General features: G+C 38.0%; 1 protein-coding gene across 5 annotated transcripts in view; it reads right to left on the minus strand.

Annotated features, from left to right (window-relative positions):
- rps6ka1.L (ribosomal protein S6 kinase A1 L homeolog) overlaps positions 1-15,659 on the minus strand; it is a 63,882-nt gene extending 48,223 nt beyond the window's left edge. For 2 of the 5 annotated variants that reach the window (XM_018245095.2, XM_041581015.1), the window contains exons 1-3: positions 15,350-15,659; positions 13,778-13,808; positions 4,981-5,025 (exon numbers count right to left, since the gene is read on the minus strand). In XM_018245095.2, coding sequence (XP_018100584.1) covers positions 4,981-5,025; positions 13,778-13,808; positions 15,350-15,363 — 90 coding nt within the window. In that variant the 5' untranslated portion in view covers positions 15,364-15,659. 5 annotated transcript variants of the gene reach the window in all.
- Between the last annotated feature and the right edge of the window lie 1,862 nt (positions 15,660-17,521).

Raw genomic sequence — 17,521 nt, forward strand, 5'->3', positions numbered from 1 at the left:
GGAGACAAAACATCATGCAGATGCTTTGGAAACATATCACAATAGCCAGAATGTTATTTACTGAAGGGTCAGACTGAGAGGGCTGCAAAATCTACATTTAGTACATGGATTAAGAAATCACTTTGTAAACATAGTATACTAAACACCAATGCCCTGATGAGATGGGGGTGGAGGCAATTGCTTGCAATGTGCTGGTAACCTGATCAGATAATAGCCTACTGTGCCAAGCGCATGAAAGGATGAAGCTGGGAGAGGAATCAATAACTCTTCCAATGCTCAGTTGTTGTCTGATTATAAATATGTATCCCTCCTTCATTGTGAGGCTGCAGATAATTAAGATAAAATAGATAATATTTTACAAATTAATAACACATATAAATAGACCCACATAACCCAGGTGAAAGACACTTCTACATCAACCAAAATGTATTTTCCACATTAAAAAAAAGACAACAATGAATATAAACAACATTTACAAATGATAACCTGCCTGGCACGACTACCCGCAATGCGTAGGATCCAGAAAGAAAAAACATCATTAAAAAAGTATAACACCAAGACAAATTCTCAAAAAGGTCAGGTACAAGGATAAAATAAGTTAACCACTCCCCTTTTTAACAACATTTTCATAAAATGGTCAGTATTGGGGAATTATGTCTGTAAATATGTCTCAACAATTGTGACATTTTCCTTTACCAAAACTTTGTGAATTCGCCCAATACATAACTCCGCAAAACATTAAGGGGCAGATTCATTAAGGATCGAGTTGTGTTTTTCACAAAAAGTTTGAGTTTTTGAGGTTATTTTTGGGTTAAAATCTTTTTTTTTTTAGGTTTAAAAAACAAATTTAGAATTTTTCGAGACTTATAATACCCCGATCCTGGAAATATCTCGAATTTGAATATACACCATCTAAAACCTATCGAGATCATGTAGGAGTCAATGGCAGATATTCCTTGAACCATTTAAAGATGTTAATAACCTTCATGATGGTCAAGTTTTTTTCGGGGGATATCGCTCGAAAACTCGATCAATTCAAGGGTTTTTTTTTGCCAAAAACTCAAATCAATTAAAGTTTTCAGGTTTCGCAATTTGAATTTGCTGATTCAAGGTTTTTCCGTCCGAGTTTTTTTTAAGAAATAAGAAACTGTTCGAGTTGTGAGTTCATTCGAGGTTTAAAAAAGCTCAAATAGCTCTAAAATTCGACCTTTGATAAATAACCCCTTTAATATGACAGCAGTGTAAAATATAGAATTAATCTATCCTCCTAATTAACTTAATTGTTTAGGTGTGTGTGTTTTATCTGGGTTGTAAATCCTTTCCGTATTTATGTTTTTATGGTTTCTATTGGTGGTCTTCTTAAGAGGAAACTGTATATTTAAGACCCTATCTAGGCCCCCCACAGGAGATAAATAGTTCTTTCTTTTGCTACCTGAATGAACCCTACACAAGCCTGGACTGGAGTTTAGCACTTAAGAATGAGAAGTGCTCCAGAAGCAGGCTTGCCTGGATATGCCTGAGAGATATCTGATGAACTGCTAGCCAAAAAGCATGTGTGATGTTATATTTGGCAGCTAACCTTTAATACGGCAAGGAAGCTGTGGACTGCTGACTGCCAGAGGGAACAGATTTCACAATAACACCTGGATAGCTGTTCCTAAATATTTAATTTTTTGAAATGCATTTTTAAGTAGCTACATTTTTAATTAAATATTTAAAGGTGCAAAAAAAAGGTATTGTAAGAGCAAAACATATACACATATATATATATATATATATATATATATATATATATATATATATATATATATATATATATATATATATATATATATATATATATATATATATATATATATATATATATATGAAACTCATTAACACCTTAAATGCAGGAAATAGATGTGTATACTTCAAGACATGAATACTGGAGATTGCTGCAGTATCTGATTATTCCCCCAGTAGTTAGGTTGTTAACAGTGGATGTCTGTAGTTAGCACAGCTCCTTTAAATGTGTTGTTTACCTCTTTTTTTTTTTTTTTTAGACAGGGTATTATTGTATTTAAATATGTTTTTATATGGCCATAGGAGTGCACCCACAACCCTCCTTTTTTGTACCTGAAATGTAGCCGGAAGCTGTGGCTGAGCTTCATGTGGTTAGTGCACCCTCATACCCACCATTTAAATTAACGGTGGCCCTATGTACTTGTTGTTTTTTATTAATCCTTGGTTTGGGCAATTTCTCTCCCTTAAAAGCCACAAATGCTAGCGGCTGGGGTGGCTTTAGCCTTTATATTTGAAACCAACGCCTGTGAGACAGTCATTATATCTGCTGCACTTATCACTAGGTAGCACTTGCACAGACCCGCACAGACCCACATTACACTACTCATTTAGCTTTTCCTTTTTCATCTCCTTCTACATCTATACCCACACCTGTACTTATACTCACACACAAGTGTGCACTTATACATATAGCTTTACTTTGCCTTCATTATAGTTTCTTCACGATCACTTTTTTTTTTTAAATGGGCGTTGGACTGGGAAGTCTCCCCTTCATATGCAGGTGTCGGGGGAGGATCTAGTCCACAGACTGAAACCAAGCTTTTATATTTTGATCACAGGTAAACAAGTTAGGGACAGCTGTATGGTGGTTTACCTTGACTTGGTATGGCGGCTTATCAGTTTTATGATCATAACTTTGTAACAAAAAACCCTGTTTTTCTTTTTTTAGACAGGGGATTATTTTTTTGTACCTGTTAACAGTGGATGTCTGTAGTTAGCACAGCTCCTTTAAATGTGTTGTTTACCTTCCAACACTTTTATTCAGATAGTTTTTTCGGATAGTTAACCAGAAATAAAGATTTATTCAATGACTTCCTATTTCTGACCATTTTTGAATATTGAAGTTTAAAGTTTCAATTTTCACCTTCTTACATGTCTCAAACAGCTCTGAACTGTTCTAAATGATACATCAGTTGAGACATTTCTTAAGCTGGCCACAGACGCAAAGATCCGATCGAACAAATCAACGTACGATTGGACTTCCCCATCTCATCAGCGCAATCGTACAAAAGTTATGTCCGACCAAAGCTAGTGACAGTCTCCCTCTGAATCGTAGGATCGGCAATACATGCAGAGATATTACCCGCAGCCGACAGAAATCTTTTAACACGTATGATCAACCAAACGACCGATCTTCGCCGGACGAAAAATGTCGGGACTCTCCACACACGATTCGAAAATCATATGAATCCTCGATTCGCACAATCAGATCTTTGTGTTTGTGGCCAGCTTTAGGCCTATAAAAATCTGTTGGATGAACAGTGCATCAACAGGAGATATGGCCAATGTGTACTAGCTATGTAACTGCACCAGCGCAGTGGGATTGCAAAGCAACATCTTTAGCTGCATCACATCTTGTCTCCATGGCTGCATTCGCCCACCAGGAGCATACATAATGGAATCATGAACAGATCTCCTTCTTCTGTACATGCTTCTGATCAGCAACGACTGCCAGGGAACCAGAAGCAGAATGTGGTAAGAGCAAATATGGTTGGCGCCAGCCCACTGTTCTAATCTGCAGCTTCACTCATCAGTGGTGGTGGTGGGGTTATCTAGTGCCATACACTAGAGTTTTTTTTCTGCTGGTATCTAGACAAGCAGAGAAAAGGATGATTTGCTCCCATTCTTTCTGTTCTGTGTCTGCACCAACATGCACGGCATCAGAAGATGGATTTTGCCATGAAAATGCATAATTTTGAGTTTAAGCATAAAAATCCAGCCCGTGTGCATGTGTACAGGCCAATACCATATCTGTCAGTGTTCAAGATTTGATGGACTGGAGCAGATCAGCCTTTTCAACACTAGCGTATCAATAGTTTGCAGTCTCTGCTAGCTTAAAGGATAACTAAACCCTAAAAATTAATATGGGTAAAAATGCCATATTTTTCACCAGCCTAAAGTTTCAGCTTCTCAATAGCAGCAATGATCCAGGACTTCAAACTTGTCACAGGGGGTCACTATCTTGGAAAGTGTCTGCAACACTCACATACTCAGTGCGCTCTGACTTGGGGCAGCTGGGAAATTGACAATATGTCTAGCCCCATGTCAGATTTCAAAATTGAATATAAAAAAATCGGTTTGCTCTTTTGAGAAATGGATTTCAGTGCATTTCAGTCATTCTGCTGGAGCAGCACTATTAACTGATTCATTTTGGGGAAAAAATTTTTTCCCATGACAGTATCCCTTTAAGCTTTATTTAAGCTCCTTTAAATGGCTTTTTCCCCTTCATTCATTTTTGTTCCTTACACATTGTTTGTTATGCCAGTCTCAATGCAGCATTGGAGTGGGTCCTTTCTTGATACAGACCACATTTTTTCTTTCCACTATTTTGAGTGAAGGAAGTCTGGAGGCAGGTGCATAATAAACTTTTATCAGGATTATTTTACTACTTTGGCCTTAAAGCCTCCTCTACGGCTTTGCTACTCAAGTCAACAACACTGCAAACTCAAAGTATTTTCATGCATACAAACATATCTTTGCAAAAGGTATGTCATTGCCTTTGCATGTACAGATATTTCAAAAAGGTAGAAAAGCCAAATACAAATATTTACACAAGAAATTCCAATGCAGGAATTACTAAGAATATTTTAATCTTGGGAAGAGTAACCGCTTCAAACTTAAAAAGTAGCATGTTGATATGTCAGTAAACTGTTTTCAAGTGAATAGTAAACTGTTCTCATGTGGCCAAACATCAAAGATTATAATTCTTAAGAAGCTCTACATGATTCCTTTGGGATTCTCACCTCAAGGTCAAACACAACCATGACATATTTACACATAGTTCCATCACTTTACAGAGGAATCGTTTCCACATCCAAAAATCAGTTAATTATACACTAACAACTGGTAGGCACTTGTATATGTAATGTAACACTGAATGCACAAATATTAAGGGTTACAATGAATTATTCTTACCTTAGAGGTATGCCGCCCACGATCTTCCGGACCTCCATGTCCGTTCTGCAATATAAAAAAGGGAACTTTACATAAACTGTAACACTAGTGTTTCAAGATCATTTAACAAGTGAAAAACAATGGGCAAATTAAATTTACACTTAGCTAACTTAATTTAAATCAGTGCTTGTCAAACTTTTTTGGTTCAAATCTCAGACCAAGATTTTTCAGGGATCTCTCCTGGCTCATAGTACAGTTAGCCTATAAGAAAACAATGGTATAAAAACAAAAAAAAATGCAAACATAGCTCAAAGAATATTTTGGGAGCTTAAAGCTGTTCCATTTACATTGATTTGTATTTTGCTCCAATTTTGCATAATAAAACTATAAATGCTGAACAATATTCAGAGGTCTGTAAAAAGTTTGGTCTATTTCTATGAAGAAAAACTACTATAAAGTCAATATTTTTCTGGATTCATTCAAAATATTCACCAGATAATTCCACCGAATGTTCCCATACTGTAAAAGATCATACTCCTCAAAGAGAAATGGGTAAAGTCAATTTATTTCACACAGCAGCTAAATAAACTTCTGAATAAGATTAATAACTCACCAGCCATAAAGCACGCACAATTGCGTTCTCCTTCTAGGGACAAATATGAAAATCCCCAAACACACTAGTACTCTAGTGAGACATGCCAGCTAAAAAGCTAAGCCACTCACACCAAATAACCAGCTGAATCACAAGAAATAGTAGTTTAGAATCTGCAGTATAAACAGGTAAAACGCTATTGAATGCAAGTCAGCACTGAGAGTGCACCAACTTTACATTGATTCAATTGTAGATTATTTAATTAATCTGGTTTCTGTGCAGAATTTAAGCTAACCTGTACAAGTAACATTATTTCAGAAACATATCATATTGCAGTAAATGGTATCACAGTTTTCTGGCACCCTTACCATTATGGCATACCAAACATCAAAATCTCAAACCAGATTAATTTTGCTGAAAGAATCCCGGTTTACTTTATAGGTAACTAGCATTATCTACAAAAAGTGCATCGAAGTGTGAAATGTAAAATAATTTTTTACCTAGTAAAAATTTGAAATCTACTAGCATAACCAGTATGTTGTATGAGAATTAATAAAAAAGAATTAAGAATCAAAATTGGAATACATCTTTACAGCAAACGCCCACAGCGATATAGACCAGTGGCATGGAATGATTAATGTACTGTACTAAAGGCACAGACCAGCAAACGCCTGATTTATGCACAGCTCAAAATGGAACTACAGAGAGAAAAATATGGATGATTCCATAATGGAAAAAACCTATTGGCTGAAATGTCATTTGGGACAAGGTGAATGCCATCTTTAATTTGATTGTATGGAACAATTAAAACTGTAGTTTCCAATGCAGCAAACCCAAATAGTGTGATAGCATTTAATTACCTATGACAACTCTTTTTATATGGGTAAAAATATATAGGTGAGCGATCAAACATAAAAGAGAGGTGCACCCCTTTTTTTAGTTTTGAGGCAGATATTAGAATATTTTTGCAGGGATCCTTTCAATGGATTCATTCAAGCCTTCAACGCCACCAATCCTATGGGGGGAGAAATATGACACATTCTACGAATATCATCAACAGAAATGGAAATTCATTCATCTCTCCATCACCAGAGCAACGGCAGTGTTCACAATGATTTTGACACTGTAAGCCTGTGAGAGAGTTGCAGACAGCTAGGCAGGGTGCGTCTAGTACAAGAAGAAATAAAATGCAGTCAAATGTGCACTCTTCTTGAAAAATATCTACAATAACCAGTAGCATACATATAACACTGTACAAATGGATGAAGGAATCAATCATAAATGCAAAATTCTCATAAAAATTTAATTAAATTAGAACCAGGGTTTTGTTTAGAATAATGACAGACTGATTACCAGCTCACTGACACAATAGAACCTTCTTTTACAAACACTTTTATAGCCACTACCTTTTACTAAAACATCATAACATCACAATCACCTAAAGTTTTCAATGCCTCAAAACAGTCTATTATATGTAAGCAAAAAGTGTCCCCAAATGCTGAAAAAGAAATGTCAGAAACGATATCCTCCGACTGTAGTGCATTCTACAATTTTTAGTAAATCGCAGCTGTCTGCCCCTGTGGCTACAACAACAAAAGGTTAAAATACAAACCAGAGAACACATTTGACCTGAGGCAATGTAGTGTATTTGTTGCGTGTTTCTTTTTTTGGGGGGGAGGGGGGGGCCTGGACTGACAAGCATGTATTCTACACCACCAGTATGCTATTCAATTTTGTTACGCTCTGTATGTGAATATGAAGTCAAAACTTGTATTTTAAAGTAGTTTGGTGTCATGATATCTCAAATTTTTTTTAAAAAAAGAGAGCTTGCTTTAGTTCTTGCTCACATCCTGAGAAACTTTACCACTGTCAAATGAGTCATCCGTTTTTGAAATGGCGAACATGTAATTCTGAGAAGCACCTTGGTGATATATTCATCACCTTTTTATCAGTATGTTTTTATCTTTCCCTTTGCCCCCTGTTTTTCCCAAACCCTTTTCCTAGGCTTGGTGTGTTTTTCTTTATAATCTGCTGCTAAAAGAATGTTTTGCTTTTGTCCAGTGCTCTCTATGCAATGCAAATACATATCTTTATTGTTTGAGAGACTTGCTACCTTTCTAAGGGATGGCATGCTACATGCGGTTTCAATTACATATTCCCTCATTCAGCGTACCTTACCATTTCCATGGCAATGAGAAAGGAGGAGGGATGCAGTACTTTCAATGCTCTACTAATTGTTTAACTCTTCCTCTACTGGAGTCTCCACCTACCCCAGGGGCACAGGTCAAAATAATCAGTTCTTTGCCTCACTGCTTGAAGCCTCACATGCAGAAATTACAAGTGCTGACTCTACAATACAGATTATAATAGTAAACCACCTCGGTATACATAGTATAAAAATATACTAGGAAGAAAATGTAAACAAAAATTGTACCACTGTGTCACGTCATAATTGTTCTATTTTTAATAATCCTTCTGCTCTTTAATGCAATTCTTCATAAATTGGGCTCTGGTCCTAATCTTGCCCCTTTATTCACACTGTCCAAAAACTAGTAAAGACATTTTACACAACCTGTAGGTCAGTGTTTTTACAGTGACTTGTAGGCCTTCTGAGCCTTCGGCCACATACCTTGAATTCGGGCTTGGGCGCCCCTAAGCCCTAGCACCTGGCGGCCACGCAAGCACACACACGCACCAGAGTGCTGGGGATTACACGGATAAGGTTGTGGCTGGGCAGCATGCTGTCCCTAAGATCTCGCCACAAATTCAGGCCTGTTCGGCCAGGTATCGACAATAAGCATACCACCCAAGTAAAAAGAGGGACAAAAAATGTTTTCGCACGTAGCGCAGTGACATTTTTGACCCTAATTTGACCCTAATTACCGTGTTTATTTTACAAAATTTGGCAGGTTATGAAAGTTTGAAAATAATTCTCCTTATCTAAACTGTTTTTTTGTGTCTCAAAATTGGTACAAAGTATCTTATTTGTACCTGTTAGCTGTTCTGTGTTCTCTGCTAAAAGCCAATTAAGTTAGAAACTTTGTTTCTTTTTCTGGATGTTCAGTGCAGAGAAAATAGGGACTTTCCAGTACAAATGAGGGACTGCAGGTTGAGCTGTCAAAAGAGGGGCTGTCCCTCCGAAAAAGGGACAGTTGGCAGGTATGAATAAGTCCTGGCATTTCAAGTACACAGAGGCCCAAACAGCCCCTCAGTAAAAAGTAACTGTCTATGGCATCTTACAGCAGCCCCTCTGGCATTTGCCAGAATCAACAGATAGCTATTCTCAGAGAACATTTTATAAAATGTTCTCATACAGCAACAGCAGTATATCCCCAGCCATTGCCACAAGAACCGCAAAGGTAGAAACAATTAGACATATTAGTTGAAATTCCTCCCCCAGCCAGAAATATACAACAAACTTTACTTGCTGAATTATGACAACTGTAAATTAAGAGAGTCTCTTCACTCAGATACTGTTTGGGGGGGGGGGGAAGACATACTTAATAACCCCTTAAGAAGATAACGTTGGATTTTAAGGTAGACATCTTTCAAGCATCTTGTAGATACTTTATTTTGGTCCCAAATGGAAACGAAACCACAGGGACTAGCCCAGGACCCGTCGCAGACAAAAATGTAGAGAGCCTTTAATGTGCCCCTCACTGAAGCTGCCCATATTACTGTTTTACCCCTGACCTTGGCTAGAAAGTACCTTTGGCTTATTTAAATGTGAATTGAATTTTTGTAAGGTTGCTTACACTACTACTACTACTTCTTGTGAACAAGCTGTAGCAATGGCGGAAATTGAAAAAATGCACAGGTTAAATAGTGGATAACAGATAACACCATTATGTTCTACAGAGCTTATCTGCTATCTGCTGTGTAACCAACTTTTTCTATTTTGAATGGCTGCCCCCCTTTGCTACACAGCAGCTTATTTATATAAACAATATTAATGTTTCTTAAGTAAACACAGCAGTTTCACCAGTGCAGGGCAACACTGCATTATATGGGTATTACTTTAAAACACTTCATTTTTTGATGTTATTGTTCCTTTAATAGGGTACCAGAGCTTATATAACCAAATGTAAATAACCAAAAGAATTAAGGAAGAAGAGCAATGCTTCTAATTTAAGGCAAGATGATGCACGGTTTCTCTTCAATACGGTACAATTACACAATTAGCAATTTATCTAAAAGCAAGCAATGTACGTGTACATCAGTCTCCATCCTAAGTGGTACCAATACCAGTGAAGCAATAAAAGCAGGTTCGCAATGTTTAATACAATAGTGCTATCGAATTGACAGCCAGATGTAGCTTTTCTAGGGATTTTATGGGTTTTTTTTGTGTCAATTAGAAGTATACTCAGCGTTCTATCCCAGAAAAAAAACACCTGGGAGGAAAGAATTGGGCTGGGTGGGGGAGAAAAATAAGTAAATATGTGCCTCCCAGCAAACACAGTGCACAGTCCTACTGGCTTTAGTATGGAAGTTTCAACCCTGTACACAATGTGGAGGCGAATCAGAAAAAGAGAGGAGCTAGGCAGCGGGGTGAATTCAGCAGGTTGATGCACCCCACCAAAATAGCCTGGGGAGAACACAGGGTATATCTTTAAATGATCCATGGTTCATGATAATAGGTCAGTTTAACTTTGAGGTGCATCTCTGTTTATTGGTGTTTTGTCTACATATTTGAATGGGTACTATATCTAAGTAAGTATATCTGCTGGAACCAGCCAAATCATGGATTGTTGCAGTGTTAGTTCTATTGGGGGGGATATGCAGACCTCTCTGTAACCAGTACCGCTGAAGTCACACAGTTAATGTACAGTTATTACAGTGCACAAAATTCACACTTCAAAATTATGCTGAATTAGAAAATGAGATTACCTCTTCAGAAAGTCAATTAATACTTGGTTGGCTTGTTTTGAGTCTAAAGGACACATGGTAAATCCTGTTGCTACAATTATTTCTCTTCCATGCTGTTCAGTGCCTTTGGCCTTTGCAAATTGAATGAATTAGTCAAGCAGAGACGATGATCAATTGGAATCAAACTATCTTCTGATCAAGATGAAAAAGAACAAGAATAAGGGCAGAGCTAGCAGACTGTAGTAGCATAATTTTATATATATATATATATATATATATATATATATATATATATATATATATATATATATATATATATATATATATATATATATTCTAATTATATTTATTCTTTGGAGTTTTGTTTATCATTATAGCAACTTCCTTTTAATATATAACTTGCCTTATGGAAATAGTAGTATTTCACCAATGACAAAGTTTATTGGATTAACAGAAGATATGCAATATGCATCATAATAAAATTAGACAGGTGCATACATTTGGCCAAACCAACAGAGATGAGCGTCTGGATTCTGGATGGAGGTATTTTTGACCATTCGTCCATACAAAATCTCTCCAATTCAGTTACATGATATTCAAGTTGGGGGGACTGTGAAGGCCATTCCAGAATATTGTACTTCTCCCTCTGCATAAATGCCTTTGTAGGTTTCCAAGTGTGTTTAGGGTCATTGTTGGAATATCCAACCCCTGTGTAACTTCAAATTGGTGACTGATGCTTGAACATTATCCTGAAGAATTTGTTGATATTGGGTTGAATTCATCCGACCCTCGACTTTACCAAGGGCCCCAGTCCCAGAACTAGCCACCCAGCCCCACAGCATGATGGAACCTCCACAAAATTTGACAGTAGGTGTTTTTATTGGAATGCAGTGTTCTTCTTCCACAATGCAAATCGCTTTTTGTTATGACCAAATAACTCAAATTTAGTCTCATCAGTCCAAAGCACTTTGTTCCAAAATGACTGTGGCTTGTCTAAATGAGCTTTTGCATACAAGCGACTGTTTGTGGTGTGAGTGCTGAAAGGGCTACAGATGTTCTTTATGCAAATTAAGCTGAATTGTAGAACGATGTACAGATACACCATGTGCAGCAAGATGTTCTTGCAGGTCTTTGGAGGTGATCTTTGGGTTGTCTGTAACCATTCTCAAAATCCTCTGCATATGCTGCTCTTGTATTTTTCTTGGCCTGCCAGACCTGGGGTTTACAGCAACTGTGCCTGTGGCCTTCCATTTCCTGATTACATTCCTTACAGTTGAAACGGACAGTTTAAACCTCTGAGATAGCTTTTTGTAGCCTTCCCCTAAACCATGATACTGAACAACCTTTGTATTCAGATCTTTAGAGAGTTGCTTTGAGGATACCATGCTGTCACTCTTCAGAGGAGAGTCAAACAGAAGCACAGCTTGCAATTAAATACCTTAAATACCTTTTCTCCTGATTGGACACACCAGCCTATGAAGTTCAAGGCTTAACAAGCTTATCCATCCAATTTGGTGTTGCCAGTAATCAGTATTGAGCAGTTACATATGATAATGATAAAATTACAAGGGTACCCAAATTGATTTTTTCACCTTTAAAGACCTGGAGTGCGGTTTCTTTGCTATTTGGAGAGGTGTGTGTGTGTGTATAAAATACACAAGAGCCATGAATATCCTGTAAATGATATCCTTATAAATGGTGCTTCATTATGTCATTGGTTATAATCGGAGTTTAGTGATGTCATTTCTGTCACATGACTCACTGAAATTTTGATTATTACAATAAATAAAGTACCCCCTTTTGCAAAATATGAGGATATTAGAAATCAACTCTGGTAACCAGTGGTGAATTTTTGTCGAAACGAGTCAAATTCGCCCTTCCCTAGATATTATAAGTTACAGAGGAGTTTTTTTTTTTACAGGTCATGGAACTCCGAGGTAACTTATAATATCCTCATATTTTGCAACATGGGGTATTTATTATAATACACAAGTTTCAGTCTTGTGACAGAAATGACATCACTACTCACCGTTTATAACTGATGACATCAGTACTCACCGTTTATAGGGATATAATTTCAGGTTTGATGACTTGCACGAGTGCCTACCAACCAGTGCCAGTTGATATGGTAGCTAGGGAATACTTTCTGTGGCTCTGATTTAAATGCAGCGCTTTTCATGACTGTACAGGTATTTATACAAGTATAAGATCTTTTATACAGGATGCTTGGGAACTGGGGTTTCTCCACATAAGCGATCTTTCCATAATTTGGATCACCATACCTCCACTGCTAGAAAAAATATAAAATAAACCCAATAGGATGTTTTGCTACGAATATGGATTCATACAGCTTAGTAAGAATCAAGTACAAGGTACTGTATTAAAATTACAGAGAAAAATGAAAATTTTAAAACGCAAAGTTTGTTGCTTAAAATGAACTCCATTGCATTTGCCCCAATAATTCTGAGCTTTATGGATAACTGTTTCCGAACAAGGGAAATACCCGGTTTATGCTGGGGTTATGTGGGCTTGTCTATGATATTCGTTTTTAATGTGCGCTGTTTGTGCTATAAAGGCTGGGGAAAATAGATAGCTAACGGAATAGCCAGAACACAACTTCCTCCTTTGCAGCTCTCTAACCTCTTAGTCAGCGACTTGAAGGGGGGCTCGTGGGACATAATTGTTCAGTTAGTTTGCTTCTGATCTTTAGCATGCAGGTCAGATTCAAAAGCAAACAAATTGAACAGTTACTTTCCATATGCCCCCCTTCAAATCACTGACTGGCAACAGGTTAGAGAGCTGCAAAAGAGGAAGTAGTGCTCTGGCTATTACTTTAGACATCTGTTCACTCCAGCCTTTATATATTATATTTTTGGTATTTATCCAGTTTCATTTTACACTGAACAGTTCCTTTAAGATAAAACAGAAAAGCATTACATAGATTAACACCCTTTATATATACAACTTGCACTGCTTCCAAGGAAAATGAGGAAGTGTGGGAGAAAGAATAAGAAATGAAAGGAAACCTTTTAGAATAAAACCGTATAAGGAAAGATTACAAAAATAAGATATTGAGATGAGTAAGGAAAGGGGAAAAAAGGGAAAGAAAGAAAGAAAAAGAAAGAAAGAAAGAAAGAGAGAAAGAGAGAAAGAGAGAAAGAGAGAAAGAGAGAAAGAGAGAAAGAGAGAAAGAGAGAAAGAGAGAAAGAGAGAAAGAGAGAAAGAGAGAAAGAGAGAAAGAGAGAAAGAAAGAAAGAAAGAAAGAAAGAAAGAAGAGAAAAGTGGTAAGTAGAGGAATAGAGAGAGAAAATAGACAGTAGCGAAGAGATGGGATTCGGGATAAAAATGGAAAAGGCATACCTGGGAAGTGATGAAAAGTAGCACAGAAATGCTGGAAGAAGAAAAAAACGCAAAGCAGGAGGTTAAAGACTAAATTATAGAAAGAAAAACACACAGCATGGAACAAAAAAGGTGAGAGGGGTGTTGACAATATGTAGTATACCTTTTTCCATCCAGCAGGTGACCTAGCTGAGCGAAGCAATCAGGGTCATCAGGGCCGATTTACAGAGGAAGGAAATCACTTTAATTTCCTAACTGTAGTGGACTCTCCAAATCTAATTGCCGATTGGTTGCTATTGGCACCCATGTTTGTAAATTAGTCCCACAAAATCCTATATGATATGCACACACACAACATCACATTTGCCATACAGCAAAATCAAACATCATTGGAAATGCATTAATTTTATCCGACTTACAAAGCTATTAAAGAAGATATGGTGTTTATGATCACTTGCTTATAGCACCGTGTGCATAGTTTGTTCTCCTTATATGTAGGGGACATACTTTCTTTATCATGCTGAACTGGGTGCGCCTTTGGAGCGATATCTTTTTTTTTTCCATGTTCAGCTAAACCTCCCTCTTGATTTCATTTAACAAGTGTTTAGTGTAAACCTTTATGCACCACTATGGTTAGCAATGGAATTTCTCCTAGTTCTGCCTCCGCGTTTCTACAGGACCAAAAGCAACACACACCACCACCCTGAAATGTCAAAATAGACTCTCTGCCCTTTGCATTAATAAAGGAAGTGTAACATAATTTCAGGTGCTTTCCATTAGGGAATGGCAGTGTGGACCAATGGAAAGAATCCACTGCAAGATGTGCAGTCCACCCAACATATATTTATTTAAAGAGCATGACTAGTTTGCTTACCTGGATAGTGCTTCTACATTTATATACTCTCTTAACTGAAAAAAGCCAAACATAGACAAACGTAACTGAAGCATAAATATTTTACACATGATAATCTGTAATTCAGTCTCGATCCCTCTGTTTTAAGCATTAAGGTGATCGAACTCAAGTTCCTAAAATGGAAGAAGTCATTGAAATGCATCTTACAAAATTAATATCGTATTTATAAAAGATTTATTGCAATAAAGTCTCAGTCTCTCCCTCGACATAATGAATGAACTAAACGGCAGTGTATAGGAGGACAGCAACCTGTGTTCTACAGCTGCTTGCTAACTGCCATCTAAATAACTGTGCTGAGATGATAAGAGTGGTAGCTGCAGCAACAGGTGGAACACTATGGATCACAGTTCCTTCTTCTATATCAGTGACTGGACAGGTGGGATGTGCAACCTGCTGCCACAAGTCCGGTGGTAGGCAAAGTAGAAACAGCCTTTATTTTGAGTCTGAGGGGTCACCTTAGAAATGGTCAATATGCTACCCCTCTAAAAGAACTGCAGTCCATAAAGAAACCATCAGGTGAAAAACACACACACACACACACACATTAACCCTACTGTGAACGACCCATTGCATCTGGAAGCAGCTTTGATGAATTGTACCCAGCAACCATTGCTACTTGCACCCCATTATATGACTGTGTAACACCTACACTGCTTCAGTTCTGAACTGTCAGGTCTCACCTCCGTGTCCTCATGAACCAGCTCCACCTCGGGCCAAAGATCCACCAGTTGTGCCAGAGGCATCCTCAAAGCGTTGTCTCAGCTGCTGCACAACGTCAAACTGGGGCAAAGCTGCAGCACCCCCACGGTTTTAAGCGTAAAATTATTAAACGCCGAGACCCCAGCCTTCAGTCAATGTTTGAGTTACTATCGACAGATTGTCCTATTGTGCGGCGTCTGCGCTGCCCGTTTGCGTTTTCCCACAATAGCGCCTACAGCTCCTCCTTTGATCTACACTTCTCCGTGTCCGGCTACAGACTGACCGCTTGACTCCTCCTAACTCACTGACAGCGGGGCATGTGCCGCCCATCCCGCCTACCATTGGCTCCTCCGGGATTCTAAGCCGTCAATTGGCCCCTCGTTTAGAAAAGGCGGTGTCCATGATACTAAACCATTCCGCATTCCCTCAGGTGAATCTTTGCTTTTACTATTCCGAAGATTTAAGCGGGAATGAATAGTCAACGTTTCGCTACGTGTGCCATCTTGTGGCGATGTGATTGTATGCATTTCTTGTGCAGCTCATTTTGTACATTTTTACACAAGTATCTTAAGTATGCTTTCTGGGTTCTCTGCCAAGAGCCAATTAAGTTAGAAACGTTGTATCTTTTTCTGGCTGTTCAGTGCAGCAGATCAAAGAGAAATTTGGGACATATAAGTACAAATCCGGGTCTGCATGTTGAGCTGTCAAAAGCGGGACTGTCCCACTCCAAATGGGAGAGTTGGGAAGTCTGGAATCACGTTCATTTTTCTGAGTGTCATTGCCTTTTCTATTTATGCTAAACATTTGTTGCATAAAAATCAAATTCTAATAAGATTGGTTTCTCTTGAAACCACTTGAAAATTCAGACACACTTCTAATAAATGCATGTTTCATTGCAATCAGCACTGTACTTCTAACTGGATTTCTCAGAAGTGTCCCCCATTTTTCACAATATCTGGTAGCCTTACTTTAAACAGGAATATTATACTTTAAGAAAGCACCGACTTCTTGCCTATTATGCAGCCAAAACTCAACTTTTTAATACTAATCCTATCCACAACCCGAAATGGTCAGTATTAATGTTGAATACACATGCATTAATGAAGGGGATAAGAAATTGTTAACTGCTCTTACTCTGTAAAGTATAAAATTATACCCTGTGGAAGGGATGTATTCCTATTGGCCAGTAGTATTGTGGGTATTCCCTAGTCTATGTAAGCTAAAATTGCCAACTTTTCTATATAAAATAGTCTGGCCTGCTATATCCTTATCTTGCTCTTTGCAAATCACATCAAGTATTATTGTTACTGGCCAGGTGGCAACCTTAATTAAAGCACACCTCCCAATTTTACAGTTCTTTTCAGTGAATCAGGGGTTCAGGGAAAAACTGGGCATTATCAAGAACTTGGGGCCAAATGGGGTTTTGTTCTATTTTGCCCATCATTTGAAAATGTACAAGTGAGGGGATATATGAAATAAAGGATGCAGTTCATGTTCAATGATATATGCAATGTAGTTTTGCTCTGTTTCAACACACACTGATAGAGAGACGTTTGATCTATGCAAATCCTTTTGTTTTTCTATTTGTATCATCTTCTCGCTGTATTGTACCTCCGATATCTGATTGTGAATGCACAGCGGTGATGTCAATCCTTTTGATCTGTCTGTTGCACAATTTTCTTTTTATTTCTGTCAATAAAAATATTGAAACAGAAATAAAGGATGCAGACTGCATCAGAGCTCACCCGGTTTTCGTGTCCATCCAGACGCTGCCCCATGCGAGATGCCGGCACCTCCTCGCCGGTATAACTACTCAGCAACTAAGAATCCCGCCTACACAGGCGCTGTGCTGGACATTCATGAGAGGGCACGAGCAGTTTCTTTCAAATTTCGGCTTTATTGTGCCTACATGCTAGTACAAAATAAGTGGCGGTGGGTGTCTGACTCCTGGACCTACGCGTTTCTTGCTGCAGATTTGCGGCAAGAAACGCATAAATCCAAGACACCCACTGCCACTTGCATCTTCTCATTGAAAGCTTTATCTACTGATGGCCCTTAGTTTCTTCGTGCATACCATTCTATCTTCTATTCATTAGCCATTGCATGTAAGATTGTCAATTAGTCCCATCGGACAAATGAAAAGTTCCACTGAA

Source organism: Xenopus laevis, chromosome 2L, assembly GCF_017654675.1.
Source record: "Xenopus laevis strain J_2021 chromosome 2L, Xenopus_laevis_v10.1, whole genome shotgun sequence".
In the NCBI taxonomy this organism is placed as follows: Eukaryota; Metazoa; Chordata; class Amphibia; order Anura; family Pipidae; genus Xenopus; species Xenopus laevis.